The 20,560-nt window shown below is 41.7% G+C and overlaps 1 protein-coding gene across 1 annotated transcript; it reads right to left on the bottom strand.

Annotated features, from left to right (window-relative positions):
* Positions 1-2,754: 2,754 nt before the first annotated feature.
* LOC106583383 (calcium/calmodulin-dependent protein kinase type 1D) lies at positions 2,755-19,190 on the bottom strand. Its single transcript, XM_014167509.2, has 13 exons — positions 19,039-19,190; positions 17,644-17,749; positions 13,390-13,515; positions 13,221-13,295; positions 12,813-12,951; positions 12,360-12,483; positions 11,980-12,055; positions 9,960-10,072; positions 4,298-4,376; positions 4,042-4,129; positions 3,590-3,909; positions 3,364-3,475; positions 2,755-3,210 (listed from the first exon to the last, which is right to left on the bottom strand). The coding sequence occupies exons 2-12, from the start codon at positions 17,727-17,729 to the stop codon at positions 3,403-3,405; spliced, it is 1,299 nt and encodes a 432-aa protein (XP_014022984.1). The 5' UTR covers positions 17,730-17,749; positions 19,039-19,190; the 3' UTR covers positions 2,755-3,210; positions 3,364-3,402.
* Positions 19,191-20,560: the final 1,370 nt, after the last annotated feature.

The raw sequence follows: 20,560 nt of genomic DNA, 5'->3' as shown, positions 1-20,560 counted from the left end.
AGCTTATGGCATAAAAGTGGCACATATCATTTAACCCTGTACGTAAAGTGGTGTTAGTGCACAGGACCACTTTAAGTGGTGTAACCATCTTCTCTTACACAGAGAAACGACAGCCCTCCAAACCCTTCTCGCCCTAAAGTCAGTGTGTTATGACATGGGTGTCAGGATTCAAATAATGAGACCTGTCAATGACATTCAAACCTGTCGGCAAGCTTCATAACAGTCAAAAGCCTTACATTTAGGATTATAGAAGATAAAAAAGAATTCAGTCAATATAAAAATACATAACACTTGATCAATGACATCTCAAAACCCTTCTCCTAGAATACTGATATGTTGTACAGTATTCATAAACTTTTCGATGAAACCATTATTTTATCAGGTTTCCATTTTTCTCCAGAGACAGAGGACTCTAGTTTCTCCAGAAACAGAAGACTCTGGTTTCTCCAGAAACAGAAGACTCTGGTTTCTCCAGAAACAGAAGACTCTGGTTTCTCCAGAGACAGAAGACTCTGGTTTCTCCAGAAACAGAAGACTCTGGTTTCTCCAGAGACAGAAGACTCTGGTTTCTCCAGAAACAGAAGACTCTGGTTTCTCCAGAAACAGAAGACTCTGGTTTCTCCAGAAACAGAAGACTCTGGTTTCTCCAGAAACAGAAGACTCTGGTTTCTCCAGAGACAGAAGACTCTGGTTTCTCCAGAAACAGAAGACTCTGGTTTCTCCAGAAACAGAAGACTCTGGTTTCTCCAGAAACAGAAGACTCTGGTTTCTCCAGAAACAGAAGACTCTGGTTTCTCCAGAGACAGAAGACTCTGGTTTCTCCAGAAACAGAAGACTCTGGTTTCTCCAGAGACAGAAGACTCTGGTTTCTCCAGAAACAGAAGACTCTGGTTTCTCCAGAAACAGAAGACTCTGGTTTCTCCAGAGACAGATGACTCTGGTTTCTCCAGAAACAGAAGACTCTGGTTTCTCCGGAAACAGAAGACTCTGGTTTCTCCGGAAACAGAAGACTCTGGTTTCTCCGGAGACAGAAGACTCTGGTTTCTCCAGAAACAGAAGACTCTGGTTTCTCCAGAGACAGAAGACTCTGGTTTCTCCAGAGACAGAAGACTCTGGTTTCTCCAGAAACAGAAGACTCTGGTTTCTCCAGAAACAGAAGACTCTGGTTTCTCCAGAAACAGAAGACTCCATTATTCGTTTCAGATGTGAGTGAAAGAACAACAGAGCTTGATTCAGTTCAGACAACAACACATAAAGTAGCCAAAGCCAATTAATTAATGAGATAGAATCTAGCTGTCACAGCTATCATATCAGCAAAAGAAGTGTTCAGTTATATATATATATATATATATATATATATATATATATATATATATATATATATATATATATATATATATATATATATATATATATATCTATATATCATGTCATTGTCATTGAAGAAAGAAAAACCCTTGAATGAGTAGGTGTGTTCAAACTTTTGCTGGTACTGTATTTGCAACGTATAATTGTTTATGACTAATGCTTATTGAAACAAATGTACTTATATATATATATAGTCATAAACAATTATACGTTGCAAATACAGTACCAGCAAAAGTTTGAACACACCTACTCATTCAAGGGTTTTTCTTTCTTTTGACTATTTTCTACATTGTAGAATAATAGTGAAGACATCAAAACTATGAAATAACACATATGGAATCATGTAATAACCAAAAAAGTGTTAAACAAATAAAAATATATTTTAGATTCTTCAAAGTAGCCACCCTTTGCCTTGATGACGGCTTTGCACACTCTTTTCATTCGCTCACCCAGCTTCATGAGATAGTCACCTGGAATGCAGTTACATTAAACGTTTCTTCAAGTGCAGTCACAAAAACCATCAAGCGCTATGATGAAACTGGCTCTCATGAGGACCCTGCGTTACCTCTGTTGCAGAGGATAAGTTCATTAGAGTTACCAGCCTCAGAAATTGCAGCCCAAATAAATTCTTCACAAAGTTCAAGTAACAGACACATCTCAACATCAACTGTTCAGAGGAGACTGCGTGAATCATGCCTTCATGGTCAAAGAAACCATTACTAAAGGCCACCAATAAGAAGAAGAGACTTGCTTGGGCCAAGAAACACGAGCAATGGACATTAGACCGGTGGAAATCTGTCCTTTGGTCTGATGAGTCCAAATTTGAGATTTTTGGTTCCAACCGCCGTGTCTTTGTGAGATGCAGAGTAGGTGAACGGATGCTCTCTGCATGTGTGGTTCCCACTGTGAAGAATGGAGGTGGAGGTGTGATGATGCTTTGCTGGTGACACAGTCAGTGATTTATTTAGAATTGAAGGCACACTTAACCAGCATGGCTACCAGAGCATGCTGCAGCGATACGCCATCCCATCTGGTTTGCGCTTAGTGGGACTATCATTTGTTTTCAACAGGACAATGACCCAAAACACACCTCCAGGCTGTGACAGGGCTGCTTGACCAAGAAGGAGAGTGATGGAGTGCTGCATCAGATGACCTGGACTCCACAATCACCCGACCTCAACGCAAATGAGATGATTTGGGATGATTTGGACCGCAGAGTGAAGGAAAAGCAGCCAACAAGTGCTCAGCATATGTGGGAACTCCTTCAAGACTGTTGGAAAAGCATTCCAGGTGAAGCTGGTTGAGAGAATGTCAAGAGTGCGCAAAATATGTTTTGATTTGTTTAACACTTTTTTGGTTACTACATGAGTCCATATGTGTTATTTCATAGTTTTGACATCTTCACTATTATTCTACAATGTAGAAAACAGTAAAAATAAAGAAAAACCCTTGAATGAGTAAGTGTGTCCAAATGTTTGACTGGTACTGCATATTTTTGAATACTTAAAATATATATATGTTTCTGTTGAGATAGAAGGACAGAATGTACACTTCTAAAGCTTCATCGACAGTAGCTTGGGTCAGAGAAATTAAAGTTTGCATTTGTATGTGTGAGTGCATACATTTGTGCGTGAGTGTAAATGTACTGCACTGTAATTGGGTATGAACCCCAGGTCTTCCTGTGTTCTCCTCTGGAGACGGTTCGGGCCCTGGGTCCTTGCTATGGGCCCCTGGAAATCTCAAAAGAGCACTACAGAAATTAACCATCAGGAGGCAGCAGACAGACACCTGTAGAGCAGCAAGGAGTGGCTCAAACTTCTTGACTGCAACACTGCAGAAACACTGGAGGGGGGGGGGGGGGGTTCACATGAAGATTCATATAATTACTGTGAGAAAGTTGGGTGTTTTCCTATGAACTTATCTCTCTGTATTTTGTTTATTGTGTGCATGAGTGTATTCAAATGAACATGCATTGTCAATATGAGACCAATTTACCTTGACGTAGTTGAATTGATCCTCAGGCTAATCAACCAATCACATGACAGAACACACCCCAGTCTGCATCATCTGGCCATTCCTATTGGTCGCCCTGTCCATGGCGTCACAGCTGAAACACGACATTAAAAGCAGAGCCTTCAGAACCACAGATTCTACACTTAGTGGACATATCTGAATCCCCCCGAAAGATACATTCCCCTCCACTCAGTCCACTTGGACTCACCTCTTAGCTGCCGTGAATGAGGAACAATTCTCTGCATTATATGTCTCCATGACGACCGGTGCATGCATGGGCTCGCTGTGACTGGCTCTCAGGCCCCGGTACTGTGCCTCTGGAGGGGTCATGTGACACACTGGGATCGGGAGGTTGCCGGTGGCGTCAACGTCCTCTGTGGTGATGTTGTTGACACCCCGCAGGGGATTCTGGGAGTTGCAGGGGTTAATGGCTATGGCGGGGATGGGAGGGAGAGGGGCGTCGGGGTCGGCGTGGGCCAACTGCAGCTTCTTCATATGTTTGATGGCTGCTGTGGCGTTGAAGGCTTGCTGTAACACACACAAACACACAGGAATATTAGCATTCATATGTTTGTATAAATAATCGGGTTTTGTTAATAATAATAATATAATAAATGTATGTATGCTAGCATACTGTATGTCGCCTCATATGTTGCTCACCCTCCATTTGGACTTGGCAAAGTTCCTCTGGATCTGCATGCTGACTGATTCATAGATGTCCTGATCCCTCGCAGTCTTTCCAATGATCCTGCAACAGGAAATTACATTAATAGGGTCACCAGGAACAAGTAATAAACAGGAAAGAGTGAGCTACCTAGACACTGATCTGAGGTCAGTTTTCTGTTTTCCTCCTCTGAAGGTTGTAGTTAAGATGAGCAGAGGATAGGCTGATCCTGGATCTGTGTGTGTGACTCACCAGGGGTGTCTGAGGGCTTGTTCTGTGGTGAACCGTTTGTTAGGGTGCTTCTGCATCATGTTCCGGATGAAGTCTTTCGCTATGGAAACAGAGACAGACAGAAACATCAACAACTGACATGGAACTTTCAGCCTTCTAAAAATTATTAATATCTTTAATATATACAGTACCAGTCAAAAGTTTGGACACACCTACTCATTCAAGGGTTTTTCTTAATTTTTTACTATTTTCTACATTGTAGAATAATATTGAAGACATCAAAACTATGAAATAACACATATGGAATCATATAGTAACCAAGAAAGTGTTAAACAAATCAAAATATATTTTATATTTGCGATTCTTCAAAGTAGCCACCCTTTGCCTTGATGACGGCTTTGCACACTCTTGGCATTCTCTCAACCAGCTTCATGAGGTAGTCACCTGGAATGCATTTCAATTAACAGGTGTGCCTTGTTAAAAAGTCAATTTCTGGAATCTCTTTCCTTCTTAACACGTTTGAGCCAATCAGTTATGACAAGGTAGGGGTAGTATACAGAGATAGCCCTATTTGGTAAAAGACCAAGTCTATATTATGGCAAGAACAGCTCAAATAAGCAAAGAGAAACGACAGTCCATCATTACTTTAAGACATGAAGGTCAGTCAATGCGGAAACATATCAAGAACTTTGAACGTTTCTTCAAGTGAAGTCGCAAAAACCATCAAGCTCTATGATGACACTGGCTCTCATGAGGACCGCCACAGGAAAGGAAGACCCAGAGTTACCTCTGCTGCAGAGGATAAGTTCATTAGAGTTACCAGCCTCAGAAATTGCAGCCCAAATAAATGCTTCACAAAGTTCAAGTAACAGACACATCTCAACATCAACTGTTCAGAGGAGACTACGTGAATCAGGCCTTCATGGTCGAATTGCTGCAAAGAAACCACTACTAAAGGACACCAATAAGAAGAAGAGACATGCTTGGGCCAAGAAACACAAGCAATGGACATTAGACCGGTGGAAATCTGTCCTTTGGTCTGATGAGTCCAAATTTGCAATTTTTGGTTCCAACTGCCGAGTCTTTGTGAGACGCAGAGTAGATGTACGGATGATCTCCGCATGTGTGGTTCCCACTAGAGGTTGACCGATTAATCGGCATGGCCGATTTCAAGTTTTCATAACAATCGGTAATCAGCATTTTTGGACGCTGATTACATTGCACTCCACGAGGAGACTGTATGACCATCTGTTACGCGAGTGCAGCAAGGAGCCAAGGTAAGTTGCTGTCTAGCATTAAACTTATCTTATAAAAAACAATCAATCTTAACATAATCACTAGTTAACTACACATGGTTGATGATATTACTAGTTTAACTAGCGTGTCAAGCGTTGCAAATGATCAACGAGGTGCCTGTTAATTTATCATCGACTCACAGCCTACTTCGCCAAACGGGGGATGATTTAACAAGCACATTCGCGAAAAAAGCACTGTTGTTGCATCAAAGTACCAAACCATAAACATCAATGCCTTTCTTAAAATCAATACACAAGTATATTTTTTTAAACCTGCATATTTAGGTAAAATAAATTCATGTTAGCAGGCAATATTAACTAGGGAAATTGTGTCACATCTCTTGCATTCTGTGCAAGCAGAGTCAGGGTATACGCAGCAGTTTGGGACGCCTGGCTCGTTGCGAACTGTGTGAAGACCATTTCTTTCTAACAAAGACTGTAATTAATTTGCCTGAATTTTACATAACTATGACATAACATTGAAGGTTGTGCAATGTAACAGCAATATTTAGACTTATGGATGCCACCCGTTCGATAATATACGGAACGGTTCTGTATTTCACTGAAAGAATAAACGTTTTGTTTTCTAAATGATAGTTTCCAGATTTGATCATAATAATGATCTAAGGGTCGTATTTCTGTGTGTTTATTATATTATAATTAAGTCTATGATTTTATATTTGTGTTATTCCATATGATTCCATATGTGTTATTTTATAGTTCTGATGTCCTCACTATTATTCTACATTGTAGAAAATAGTAAAAAATAAAGAAAAGATAAAGATTGGCTTAACGCACCACCACTAATGACTTGTGGAGCTTTTCAAAGTAATGTTTTCTTCACCTCAAACAGCAAGCAAACTATGTCTGTTTTTACATCCATTGAGAATTACAATAGTTCCTCAATGTAATTGAAAAATCTTTCCAGCTCTCTCCCTTTCGATAACCCCTCAGCATGAAAGGGAAAAATGTCATGGTCTGATCCAGTGGAAACGTCATAAAAAAGGCTTATCAGTGCTGGACTTGGACTGAAATAGGTTCAGGTACTAATTTTGGGTGCTGGTACTGTTTATATTTAGGTGCAGGAGCTCCACAATACTTTTGAGCTAATATTTTATAAGAGGAAGAGGAGCTCAATGTCACAACGTCCACAGAAGGTGGCGCCTCTCCTCGGTCGGGCGGTGCTCGGCGGTCGTCGTCGCCGGCCTACTAGCTGCCACCGATCTGTGTTTCGGTGTCTGTTAGTTATGTCTGTTTTTTGATTGCACTTGTTTCGTGTTTGTCATTAGTGGGGGGGTATTTAGTTTGTCTGTGTTTAGTTAGGATTAGTGCGGGATTGTTCTTTGTTACGTGTGGTGTTATATTGTTTGGTTTACGACTTATTGTATAGGCATTAGGGTTGCCGGGCTGCGCCCCGTCTGCCTTTTGAGCGGAGCTTCTTTTAGTCTTTTTGACTGTTGTGCTCCCAGCCGTATATGGATTTTGCCCTTGGATCTATTAAATCAAGTTTGTTCCAACGGACCTCAGTCTCCTGCGCTTGACTCACCCTTAAAACTGTTCTATCCGCCCGTGACACTCAAGCAGTAGAACATTTGAGGTGCCAGTACCCAGCTCCGGTGAGCTTCTTCCCAAGTCAAGCACTGCTTCTTATCTCTTGCGCAAATAGCCTACAGCTGTGTCTGTCCTGAGCTTACTGGCATGGGAAACTCTGAGGGCCCAGAATATTTTATACAATGTTGCGCAAGCTTCAGGCCGGACCCAAGTTAATAGTTGACACAATGTTTCAAATTTCGTTGCAGATAGGCCATGAGTAGCCAATGTGATTTATAGGATATTTATTTTTAATCTGGATATTTTCTACCTGCAGGCTGCAATGTTTTTATTTGTCAGCTTTATGTAGGCTATTTTTACATAGTTGGCAATGCCAATAGAAGTTACTTTTAATGTTTGTATCATTTTCATTTAGATTTGGATAGAATTTTGATTAACCATATGACAATGATTTTGATATGTGATCTTATTCTAAATTAAATTAAACTGTTTCACAAAAATATGCATATGAACACCATAACTGGCACGCAGAACAGTAGAAATGGTAAGATAAAATGACATTTCACATGAGAAAGGTTGCAGACTCCTCATGTAGGCTATAACCGACAACTTCAGGAGAGTAATAGCAGAATCTGCAATAGTCAGCAGGAGCGGGAGGAGAATAGTTGGATCAGTTTTCTTCTGGTTATCTAGATCTCTGGCGCCCTCTTGAGGCATCAAACCATAAGCTTAAGCATCAGACAAGCTCATTGCATATAGTTGATTTTATTAAAACACATTGGGTGTGTCTATATATGGAAAAAATACACATTCGTGTAATCGATTGGTCAAAAGAACAGATGACTTTCGGTCTAACAATAATTTTTTTAGTCAGGTAGGGCCCTACTATGTACATATTATAAAAGGGCCATATTTGTTTTCTAATTAAACAATGGGCAGTTTGGGTCGCGGTTGGATTTTTTGTTGTTGAAATGTCTAGCCTGCAAAGTTGCTGTTTTTTATATGATCTGTGCGCTGATTGAGTTTGACAGCCCTGGGCTATCTTTTTATGTAGCAAGCTATTTATTTAGCAAGCTAAAAACACAGACTCTAACGTTAGTTGGCTAGCTAGCTAGCTGCTGGGAGGATGTAATGTCATTGGAGGAGTGGGTGAGTGCCTACTTTTCCCCCTCATATCATTTTTTGTTGGCTACAGCTAGAGCTGCTGCAGGTGTCATTTAACTAGCGAGAAATGTGAATCGCTTTGCTAGCTAGCTAGCTACAGTATGCTGAACTTGAACGACTGTTATCCACAGTTAGCATACCTCTTAGTTGTCAATCAAATGTATTTGGCATCGATCAAATGGGCAGGCAGGCAAGTTCTCATTCAGTTGTCAAAAAGTGGGTTTGGACAAGCATGCATTGGCAGGCAAGCTACAGAAGGACGAGCAGGCTACTATTCCCCATCATTTATCAGTGCAATTTTGATGGGCAACTAGCTGAAAAAGTTTGAGAGGGTTTATCTAATGTTCCCTCAATAGATTTTAGCTCATCTTGCCATAGATAGCATTAGTTGCTGATCTTGTTGATGTACATAGAGAACTGAGGGAGAGATAGCCTACCTTTTCATGGTTGTTTGATCACTAGTATTGTGTAAGTTATCAAATGTAGGACTCTCGTGGTATTTACATATTTGCAGAAATCCATTCAGGTGTATTTTGTGGGTTCTAATGATCTAAAGTTGCGCTGTTGCTATTGCCTGTAAACACACAATCCAGCTCAGAGTGAATGATGGCAGACCCGTGTGGCAAATGGCTTATTTGTATATAGGCCTACTGTAGCTCTGATTGGCTATGGCGCACCTGTCTGCGTAGAATCCGGTCTGCGTAGACTCTGGACAGGACAGATGTTTTTATTCGGTTTTATTTCCTGCAGTGTCTATTAGTGTCCAAACGCACGGACGCTTTCACACTCTATATTGCTATAGAATTTTCACAAATGCCTTACTCTACGTCTGTAACATCTGCTTCCAACTCACACTCTCAAACACATAGATCCCCTGAACGCAGCTCACTTTCCAGCTCACACTCTCAAACACATAGATCCCCTGAACGCAGCTCACTTTCCAGCTCACACTCTCAAACACATAGATCCCCTGAACGCAGCTCACTTTCCAGCTCACACTCTCAAACACATAGATCCCCTGAATGCAGCTCACTCTCCAGATCCCAATCACCTGAATTCTGATCACCTGCTCACACACCTGTATGTCATTTACACACACTATTTAGTTCAGTTCTTTGCTCCCATCATTGTGAGGTATTGTTTGTTTTGGTACACATTCTATTCGGAGCGCTGTTTATTTCCGTATTAGTCCTCCCGTGTATCGTAGTTTTTGGCCATCCTCACTAACGACACCTCCCTGCCTGTACTTTTGCCTATCAGATTTCCTGACATCAACCTCTTGCCTGATTTCCCGGACGACGTTACTAGCCTTTACCCTGCCTGTACTGTTACCTTTTTGGACCCCTGTGTATGACCTTCTGCCTGCCCCTGGACCCAGCTACCTGCCTCCTCCTGTGGTCCTTTAATAATAAACACCTGCTGCTCCCTGCGCTTGAAACCAGCTCTCTGTCTCCCATCGTACTCATTACAACGTCATTCCCAAACATTCTATGAATTAATGAAAACGACCATATCTAAGTGCTCGCTTGTCAGAAAATGTAAAAAAAAGGTGTCATATTCTTCTTGGAGGTGTATATGAACAGATTTTAATAAGATTTCATGTTGCTAAAATGCTGTCAGTTCCACTTTAAATACCCTTGTTGTTGTTGTTGATGTGGTGGTATTTGTCTTACCTGACTCAGAGATGTCATCCCAAAAGGGCGAGTGGAAAGCGTAGTCGGCCCTCATGATCTTAGCGAACAGACGTGTCTCATTGTCCTCGAAGAACGGAGGGTAGCCACACAGCCTGTCACACAGAGAGAGAGAGAGGGAACAAACAGTCATTTTACAGAGTTAACACAGAGAGAGAGAGGGAACATACAGTCGTTTTACAGAGTTAACACAGAGAGAGAGAGGGAACATACAGTCGTTTTACAGAGTTAACACGGAGAGAGAGAGGGAACATACAGTCCTTTTACAGAGTTAACACAGAGAGAGGGAACATACAGTCGTTTTACAGAGTTAACACAGAGAGAGGGAACATACAGTCGTTTTACAGAGTTAACACGGAGAGAGAGAGGGAACATACAGTCATTTTACAGAGTTAACACAGAGAGAGGGAACATACAGTCGTTTTACAGAGTTAACACAGAGAGAGAGAGGGAACATACAGTCGTTTTACAGAGTTAACACAGAGAGAGAGAGGGAACATACAGTCGTTTTACAGAGTTAACACAGAGAGAGAGAGGGAACATACAGTCGTTTTACAGAGTTAACACAGAGAGAGAGAGGGAACATACAGTCGTTTTACAGAGTTAACACAGAGAGAGGGAACATACAGTCGTTTTACAGAGTTAACACAGAGAGAGGGAACATACAGTCGTTTTACAGAGTTAACACAGAGAGAGAGAGGGAACATACAGTCGTTTTACAGAGTTAACACAGAGAGAGAGAGGGAACAAACAGTCGTTTTACAGAGTTAACACAGAGAGAGAGAGGGAACATACAGTCGTTTTACAGAGTTAACAGAGAGAGAGAGAGGGAACAAACAGTCGTTTTACAGAGTTAACACAGAGAGAGAGAGGGAACATACAGTCGTTTTACAGAGTTAACACAGAGAGAGAGAGGGAACATACAGTCGTTTTACAGAGTTAACACAGAGAGAGGGAACATACAGTCGTTTTACAGAGTTAACACAGAGAGAGGGAACATACAGTCGTTTTACAGAGTTAACACAGAGAGAGAGAGGGAACATACAGTCGTTTTACAGAGTTAACACAGAGAGAGAGAGGGAACATACAGTCATTTTACAGAGTTAACACAGAGAGAGGGAACAAACAGTCGTTTTACAGAGTTAACACAGAGATAGAGAGGGAACATACAGTCGTTTTACAGAGTTAACACAGAGATAGAGAGGGAACATACAGTCGTTTTACAGAGTTAACACAGAGAGAGAGAGGGAACATACAGTCGTTTTACAGAGTTAACACAGAGAGAGAGAGGGAACATACAGTCGTTTTACAGAGTTAACACAGAGAGAGAGAGGGAACATACAGTCGTTTTACAGAGTTAACACAGAGAGAGAGAGGGAACATACAGTCGTTTTACAGAGTTAACACAGAGAGAGCGAGGGAACATACAGTCGTTTTACAGAGTTAACACAGAGAGAGAGAGGGAACATACAGTTGTTTTACAGAGTTAACACAGAGAGAGGGAACATACAGTCGTTTTACAGAGTTAACACAGAGAGAGAGAGGGAACATACAGTCGTTTTACAGAGTTAACACAGAGAGAGAGAGGGAACATACAGTCGTTTTACAGAGTTAACACAGAGAGAGGGAACAAACAGTCGTTTTACAGAGTTAACACAGAGAGAGGGAACATACAGTCGTTTTACAGAGTTAACACAGAGAGAGAGAGGGAACATACAGTTGTTTTACAGAGTTAACACAGAGAGAGGGAACATACAGTCGTTTTACAGAGTTAACACAGAGAGAGAGAGGGAACATACAGTCGTTTTACAGAGTTAACACAGAGAGAGGGAACAAACAGTCGTTTTACAGAGTTAACACAGAATTCATCATAGAATTACAATAACTTTTCCCAAAAGTGATATAGAAATACCATCTCACAATGCAGTCATCCTGATACTATGAAAGGGTTGAGAAGAGGTGCTGGCAGATATAGATCTAGAAGTCCTAGATAGGCACTCACAGGATGTATGTGATGACTCCTATGGACCAGCAGTCCACTGCCTTGCTGTAGGGTTTCTGAGCCAGAACTTCAGGGGCTGTAGAGGATCAAATATACACAGGGTTAGATACCATGCTAATACTCTCTAGCTGTGCAATGAAGCTTTACTCTCTATTTCAATGACCAACCATCTAACACACCCTTGGTGCACATCTGCATTAAATCAAATTGCATTTGTCACATGCGTTGATTACAACAGTGTAGACTTTACCGTGAAATGCTTGCTTACGAGCCCTCTGCATCATTGGGAAGGGCTCGTAAGCAAGCATTTCACGGTAAAGTCTACACCTGTTTGGCGCATGTGACAAATTTGATTTGATTTGACACACACACACTCTTACCAACATATCCTGGCGTGCCACAGGCTGTGGACATCACTCCGTGGTCAGACATCTTGGACAGGCCGAAGTCACTGATCATGATCTTGGAGTTCTCGTGTGAGTCGAAGTATAGCAGGTTCTCTGGCTGCTCTCACACACAGGGAGAGAGAGGGGGAGAGGGTCAACAAGCAGCAGAGGAACTATTCTCTCAACATGGTATACAAAAAATAGATGGGTTCGCTGTTCGCTGTGAGTAAAGTAACGCTCCCTATACTTTCAATGCATTTTCTAGTAAAAAGTGGGTAAACGCGTAAATGTGTGTTTACCCTCCAATACGCCACTGATGATATAGTAACGTGTATGAAATATGTTTGGAGTGGCAAATTGTATATTATTTATTTACTTTTTAGCTACATTAAAATGTACTTTGACCCTCACTCTACCAGGTATGTTGACTGTGTGTGTGTAACATACCTTGAGGTCCCTGTGCACTATGCTGTTCTCGTGAAGGTAGTTGACAGCTTGCAGTACTTGGCGGACCAGCTGGCTGGCGTCCTTCTCTGTGTACACCCCCCGATCTATGATACGGTCAAAGAGCTCTCCACCAGACACCCTAGGAAAGAACACACACACACCAGAATCTCCCCACCATATTCACCATCATCATCCGCATCATCACCATAAACATCCTCGTCCTCACCATAAACATCATCATCATCGGCATCACCATCATCAGCATAATCATCATCACCATTCTCATCACCAGCATTTACAACCCTTATTAAACACCCGACTAATACAGCAAGTTCTCTAAAATAGTAACATTTATCTGTAGGCTAATACATGTATTTAGCTTATGTAGTGATAATGGTTTGCACTCACAGCTGCATGACGAGGTAATAGTGTGTCTGAGTCTCATAGAAATCTTCCAGTCCAATCACATTGTCATGCCTTATCCTGAGAGGAAGATTGAGAGATATATGATGTTAACTTGTTCAGGCGTGAGAGTGTGTAAGAGTATGAGCGTGTGTGTGTGCATGCGTGTACTCACTTCTTCAGCACAGTGATCTCGTTCTCCAGGTTGCTACAGCTGAGGTGTTTTTTCTTCAGACACTTCAGGGCGTACAGGTTTCCTGTCTTCTTCTCTCGCACCAAAAACACCTCGGAGAACGAACCCCTACACACCCACACAGACAGACAGAGAAAAAGGTTAGTAGTAGTAGTAGAAGTAAGGCGCCCCTGGAGGAAATTAGGGTTAAGTCCCTTGCTCAAGGGTACATCAATAGATTTTTCCAAGTTATCGGCTCTGGTTCTCGACCAGCAACCTTTCGGTTACTGGCCCAACACTCTAACAGCTAGGCTACCTAACGCTATGTGCTGTAGGTGGAGTCACCACCACCCAGCCTCACTAGCCAGGATCATAGCTGACACACAGCTAGGAACGAGACGAGGGTATCCCAGATAGAGGCTCAGGTATGGCCTGTGCTCCTGAGGCCTCTGCTCCTGAGGCTTGTGCTCCTGAGGCCTGTGCTCCTGAGGCCTGTGAATAGCAGCAGGGCAGGACTAGTGCTCAAGCACTTTACATAACCCAGCCTGAAGCTCAGGACAGGGAACCCTGAAATGATTGATTGATTGAACTGATTAGATCATTAAAAGTAGTAGTCTGCTCAAGCGGGAGACAACATAACATACATAAAAAATGATTGCCGATAAAAACACAATAAAGCCCGGAGGCTTATTTCCATTGTGGTCTTCATTTGTTCATTGTGTCCGTTTGTCTCTGTCTGATCTAGCACAGTCAACCCTGGATGAACCCTGAGCAGGCTGTGGGTGGGTTGGTTCTTCGTCAGACCAAACAAACACCCCAGCCATAACATGACATCAGGAGAGAAGTTAGTGTTAATGTGTGGGAGGGAGCCAAAAGGATCCTAAGCCTCAAAATGGATCTACCCTCCATCTGCTGATTTCTCTGTTTGAAGGAGACCAAGGTGAGGGTAATCCTCTGTTTAGCAGACACTCTGGGCCTGACTGTCACATTCCGACACCTGTGATACTGATGCAATGAGTGTGTTTCTACCCAAAGACATCACTGTCTGGGAGAGACAGACATACAGACAGACACAACTAGGCCTGGGTTCAAATACTGCACTATTTGTTTTCTTTCAAACACTTTGATTGAGCTTGCCACTTCGCTTCCTGGCAAAATGGGACCAATATACTAGTTCCAAAAGTGCAAATTCCTCTCATCTAATACTCCTAAAAGGCTCCATCAGACACTTAACGTATTTGAAAGAAAATGATACTAATTGAACCCAGGTCTGATGAACACACACATACAGATACTTAAATTCACACTCAAACTCACACATTCCCTCACACAGTAAACACACAGACACACAATCCCAGGCCCCTAATCCTATAACAGAGTTAGGATGTTCCTGAGCTGGAATGACGTCATTGCTCACCTACCTGGCTCACACCTCTCTCTCAACATCAGCCTCTCATTCACAGCCAGGGATGTTCTGGAGTATAAGCTGCTTGAGGAGAGGCTGATGAGTTGAGCAGGAGGCTCAGATAAACAGGCCAGGGGCCAGCAGACATACCACTCTCACTCTGCAGATATTAGCATTGTGTGGACAACTGGACAATGCCGTTTCTTCTATTTTATTTGGCAAAGCACAACAAACTCTGAAACAGTCATAAAGCCCTCTTATACCCCACACATACTGTACATTCAAACACATGGGCTTAATGTATAAACACACACAAAACACCAGTGTTTTCCCTATATGCTGAAATAAATCCTAGGGGAAACACTGCAAAAACGAATACTAACACATGCACATGCCCACGCACCACACCTACCCGCACTTAACTCCTCCACCCTATTTATTGCTATCTTTATCCATGATTATTATTATCATTATTGTTATTATTGTTGTTATTATTGCCGCACACACACACAGACAAGCACACACTCAGGCACAAACACACAACCAAACATGTACGCTCACACACTGGGCAGATATTGGTTAACAATTTTTACTACATTTTGCAATGTCCTGTCCTCTTTTGGTTACTGTTGCTATCTCATCTCAAAAATCTCTAAAGAATTGTCTGTACTTGGGTCCTAGTTGAACCGTATCTAAAGAGAGAGAGGCTGTATTGTGTGAGCGCCAAGTATTCCACTTCAGTTGATTAAGAAGACCTGCCCTGACCTGGGTCCTGATAATCTGATAATCTGGGTGGAATGTTCAGGCCCGTCCAGGATTATAGTGCCAAACTAGGATCCTTCTCTGGAAACCGGTAAAGTAGGTCTCCTGGAGATCCACTCAATCCTGTAATAATGGCACTTTTGTCTGAGTTAAGAAGCTGACAAGAGTCGCTACCCAGCAACAAAGGTCCATTGAAAACGACCAAGCACAAAATGTCTGCCGTGCATCACCCAGGTAGGTTCTACATATTAGATGATGTGAATTATCCCAAAAGCAAAACAATAGTGAAGACATCAAAATTATGAAATAACACATATGGAATCATGTAGTATCCAAAAAAGTGTTAAACAAATCAAAATATATTTTAGATTTTAGATTCTAGATTCTTCAAAGTAGCCACCCTTTGCCTTGATGACAGCTTTGCACACTGTTGGCATTCTCTCAACCAGCTTCACCTGGAATGCTTTTCCAACAGTCTTGAAGGAGTTCCCACATATGTTGAGCACTTGTTGGCTGCTTTTCCTTCACTCTGCGGTCCAACTCATCCCGAACCATCTCAATTGGGTTGAGGTCGGGTGATTGTGGAGGCCAGGTCATCTGATGCAGCACTCCATCACTCTCCTTCTTGGTCAAATAGCCCTTACACAGCCTGGAGGTGTGTTGGGTTATTGTCCTGTTGAAAAACAAATGATAGCGCAAACCAGATGGGATGGGGTATCGCTGCAGAATGCTGTGGTAGCCATGTTGGTTAAGTTTGCCTTAAATTCGAAATAAATCACAGACAGTGTCACCAGCAAAGCACCCCCACACCATCACACCTCCTCCTCCATGCTTCACGGTGGGAACCACACATGCGGAGATCTTTGTTCACTTACTCTGCGTCTCACAAAGACACAGCGGTTGGAACCAAAAATCTCAAATTTGGACTCATCAGACCAAAGGACAGATTTCCACCGGTCTAATGTCCATTGCTTGTGTTTTTTGGCCAAAGCAAGTCTCTTCTTATTGGGGTCCTTTAGTAGTGGTTTCTTTGCAGAAATTCGACCATGAAGGCATGATTCACGCAGTCTCCTCTGAACAGTTGATGTTGAGATGTGTCTGTTACTTGAACTCTGTAAAGCATTTTTTTTGTGCTGCAATTTCTGAGGCTGGTAACTCTAATGAACTTATCCTCTGCAGCAGAAGTAACTCTGGGTCTTCCTTTCCTGTGGCTGTCCTCATGAGAGCCAGTTTCATCACAGTGCTTGATGGTTTTTGCGACTTCACTTGAAGAAACAAGTGGTTACTACATGATTCCATTTGTATTATTTCATAGTTTTGATGTCACCACTATTATTATACAATGTAGAAAATAGTAAAAATAAAGAAAAACCCTGGAATGAGTAGGTGTGTCCAAACTTTTGACTGGTACTGTGTATTTATTTATTAATTAAATGTTTTTGTTGTTGGCCAGATAGGTTTCCAATATCCCAACATCATAACTAGCTACAGTACCAAGAAGCCATTTCAGGCTATCAATCAAGTTAGAATAGCTAGCTTGTCTAACTATTTTAGCTGTCATGACTGCTGGCAAGCAATTATTAAATGTACTGAATAAGATTCACATTCCTTTTAAACTTTTACACTGATTTTAGCAGAGATGCAGAGAAGCCTTTTTAGTTTCTTTAAAAAGAAAACACCAGTCAGGAGGATACAAACAACTCAAGAGGTATGCTTAGATATAAAGAAATAGAATATAATTAATCATAATGATTATGGAAAAAGCTGTGTCAGATGTATGAAAAGTGCTAAATTCTCCAACTGCCCAACAGGGGGCCTAGCCCCCTCCGGACCACCGCCCAGTCATACTTTATGCCCCCTCAGGTTTTTGGGGTGCGTGAGGGCCCTGCCCAAAAGTAAAAGTGCTTTGAGTTATAAACGTAAAACACATTAAATGGCTTGAGGCACAGAGACAGAGTTAAAATGAAATGAAAACCTAGACACCAAGGTTTGCCTCCAGTGTCCTGTTAGAATGATTAAGTGGTGGTTTTAAACACTGACCTGGCTAGGAAAACCCTCCAGGCTCTAATCATATCAGACAAAGTACTTACGATCCCAGCGCTTGTTTGAATTCGAACACATCTCTGATGTTGTTGGTGACTTTCTTCCAACTGCAGGTTATTTCTTTGCGACCCATGTTGTCGTCACTGCAGGCTCCTGGAACAAAAACATACAGACAGGTTTACTCTTCTGTCTCGTTAAGACTGGGCTGTCTTAGATGTATATACATCCATTTTTGTAAAGACAACCCTCACCACACATAAAGAACATGACCAAACACTTTGGGCCAGTGTTTCACAAATGGTGGGTGTGTACTGGGGACCGACCCACTGGTAGGTCACAGCCAGTTCCTCTTGGGTCACGTCTTAGGACTAATATGGCTAGACACATCGTGTCGGCACAAGAAAGTTTGAAAGGCTTCAAGTAGATCACAAAACAAAAAAATGTGGGGGACCACGGCTTTGGTGGAAATCTCTGTTAGGTACCTTCATTTTGTATACAACCCTGTTTTCCTTACATAAAGCTTGCATGTTCAGTATGAGGTCAGTCATGATTGGGCTAAGCTTGTTTGTACCTATTACTTACAGAAGGCCCAAAGGGGTGCAGGATTAGAGCTGTAATGCCTAGTAGTGGTTACTTTTCTACCCTCTCCCTCCCCCTCTCCCTCCCCCTCTCTCCTTTCTCTGCCAATTCAGGAAACAGATTACTGCTGATTCCCTGACAAAGCCCCAAAACTTGGTCGACTTATTATCCTGACCTTCACACGAGGCAGTTGTTGTGCCTCAAACTCTCACCAAGCTGGTTGTTTATTTTTAAATCAGCATCTGAATAAAAACGTATCCTAAGCCCCCTTGAGTTCTCTGAATGCCATAGAATATAACGATGATGAAAAGTCCTACTATCTGAAAAACATAGGCTACCATCAGTAGATATATCAGGCAACATAGAAAGTGTAGGTAGACCATGGTAGAATTCCATTTTGGGAGAATCCATAAATGGAGCTTGCCGTGTGTCCATTCCATGCAGATTTCTTTTTGTAAGCTTTGTCCAGTTGAAAATGAATCCATAAAACAACGTCTTTTCCAGATCATTCATAATATCCAGTAGCACTGTGGGAAGAATCCGGGTGATCATCTGATAGCGTCCATCCAATAGGTCCTCAGAACAGTCCATAAAATGTTCATATTCCTTTTATACATGGATAAATCAGGTGGATGTCGAAAACTATACCCATATGAAACTACAGTAAATGGTTCATTACTTGAAGCGAGAGATAGCACTTCATTTCAATTATATAACATGCTCTATTTAAAAAAATGTTTTACAAACAACTTTATTTTCTCTAATAATGTAGCCTAGACTAAACACAGAAAACACTGACACAACAACAAAGTCTTTAGATCTAAATAACTGAATGGAAAAGTAAAATGGCCATTTGTTCTTACCTTAGCTACAGAGAGGAGCGAGCGGACACTTTTTGAGGTCTCGATAGACCTACCTGCCTCTTCCCTGCAGACACGGGCACTTCAGCCGAGCGTCTAGGGGGCGTGTTTTGCCCTCCCCATCACTTGCTCTGCAGTCCCCCAACACATCCTGCGCGGTTTATTGGCGACAATGCAGTATAGTGCCAGTGGACAACGTCCTAGTATACTGTATAGGAAAACAACCCGCAACCTGCCAGATTGGCATATTTTGCTTTAGATGGCGTCATTGAGAACCTATGGCAAGACTATTCAACTACGTAATTGCATTCCGGGGGTGCATACATTACTTTAAATAACTATATGATTGATTTCAATATTGTGTTATGTCATAGTATCACGCATTTGTATTTGCAGTATTATACATTGAGTAAATTGTTGATAATATCTATCTATCTTTATGTTACATCTTACATTGTTATATGGGTGTAATAAGTGCTTATGCCAATTCTTGCCACGCATTGTAATGCGTTATACCTGCCCTGTAGGCTTTTCGTATCTTTCCATGTGTACATTGAAATTCCGAGTACAGGTGGATGGATTACTTTCTGTAGGAGCAAGGACTGGATGGTACGGAGACGAATAACTATTTAACAGCTTCAACCGTTAAACCACATTGAACACCATCAACCTCAAGACTCCCAGCCTCAATAAAGCTATTACAACTTCATTAATGCCTTGGCCAATCAGAAAACATATGATTAGTTACTGGGTAAATGATAAATAACAAATAGATCTCGCTAGATTTGAGTATACCTCAGTATGATTTACCTCGTTCGTTCAGCCATTCCTATGGTTAAACTTATTGGGGAAAGAATGGGGTTTTCGAATAAACGCCAAAAATAAGGTCTGAGGTTAACACAGGCTTATGAGCTCTTATACGTTTTGTTCTTTGAGATAATATCAGTCAGTTAACATGACCTTTATGTGTATTATGTGGGGGGGTTTATTACAGAAATGCTTCAAAATTCACAAAAAGGGACTTTAGCTGATGAAGATTCTCATAGAACAAAACCTATCAGATCCCCTGGCGTGTATCCAAACACCTTCCAAAAAATACATACATTTTCCCATAGGCTATGTTCTACGAACCATGGCGGATTTAGTGCCTACAAAAATGACATTACCATTGCTCTCTATTCCACACATTTCAGAATGTAAAATAACAGAGTTTACTTTAACAAAATAATAATACTATCTTACACAATCATCAAACTGTTTCATTATATTTCAGCGTACTCAACTGCAGGTGCACATTGTTTGGCTGGGTATATAATCTACAGCCTAAATATGACGCCATCACCCCAATACCACACACAATTAGGCACCTGCTGAACATCATAATGTGTAAGGTCCAACCTGTCTCTTCCCTCTGATATGAAAGCTGTCCTGGTTCACACCAAGCTGCAAGCATTCTCTCTGCCGTAGCATTGACAATACTGTGTGTGTGTGTGTGTGTGTGTGTGTGTGTGTGTGTGTGTGTGTG

The sequence above is a fragment of the Salmo salar genome, chromosome ssa22, assembly GCF_905237065.1.
Source record: "Salmo salar chromosome ssa22, Ssal_v3.1, whole genome shotgun sequence".
Taxonomy (NCBI): domain Eukaryota; kingdom Metazoa; phylum Chordata; class Actinopteri; order Salmoniformes; family Salmonidae; genus Salmo; species Salmo salar.
The sequence above is the reverse complement of the archived record's forward strand: the minus strand, read 5'-3'. Positions and strand labels throughout refer to the sequence as shown.

Bases quoted from the DNA above. Each gene is read 5' to 3' on its own strand.
- LOC106583383 (XM_014167509.2), bottom strand. From the start codon at position 17,729: ATGGGTCGCAAAGAAATAACCTGCAGTTGGAAGAAAGTCACCAACAAC. The intron at 13,296-13,389 runs GTGAGTACACGC...TCTTCCTCTCAG, and splicing joins GAGATCACTGTGCTGAAGAA to GATAAGGCATGACAATGTGA. The intron at 4,130-4,297 runs GTGAGTCACACA...TTCCTGTTGCAG, and splicing joins CAAGCCCTCAGACACCCCTG to GATCATTGGAAAGACTGCGA.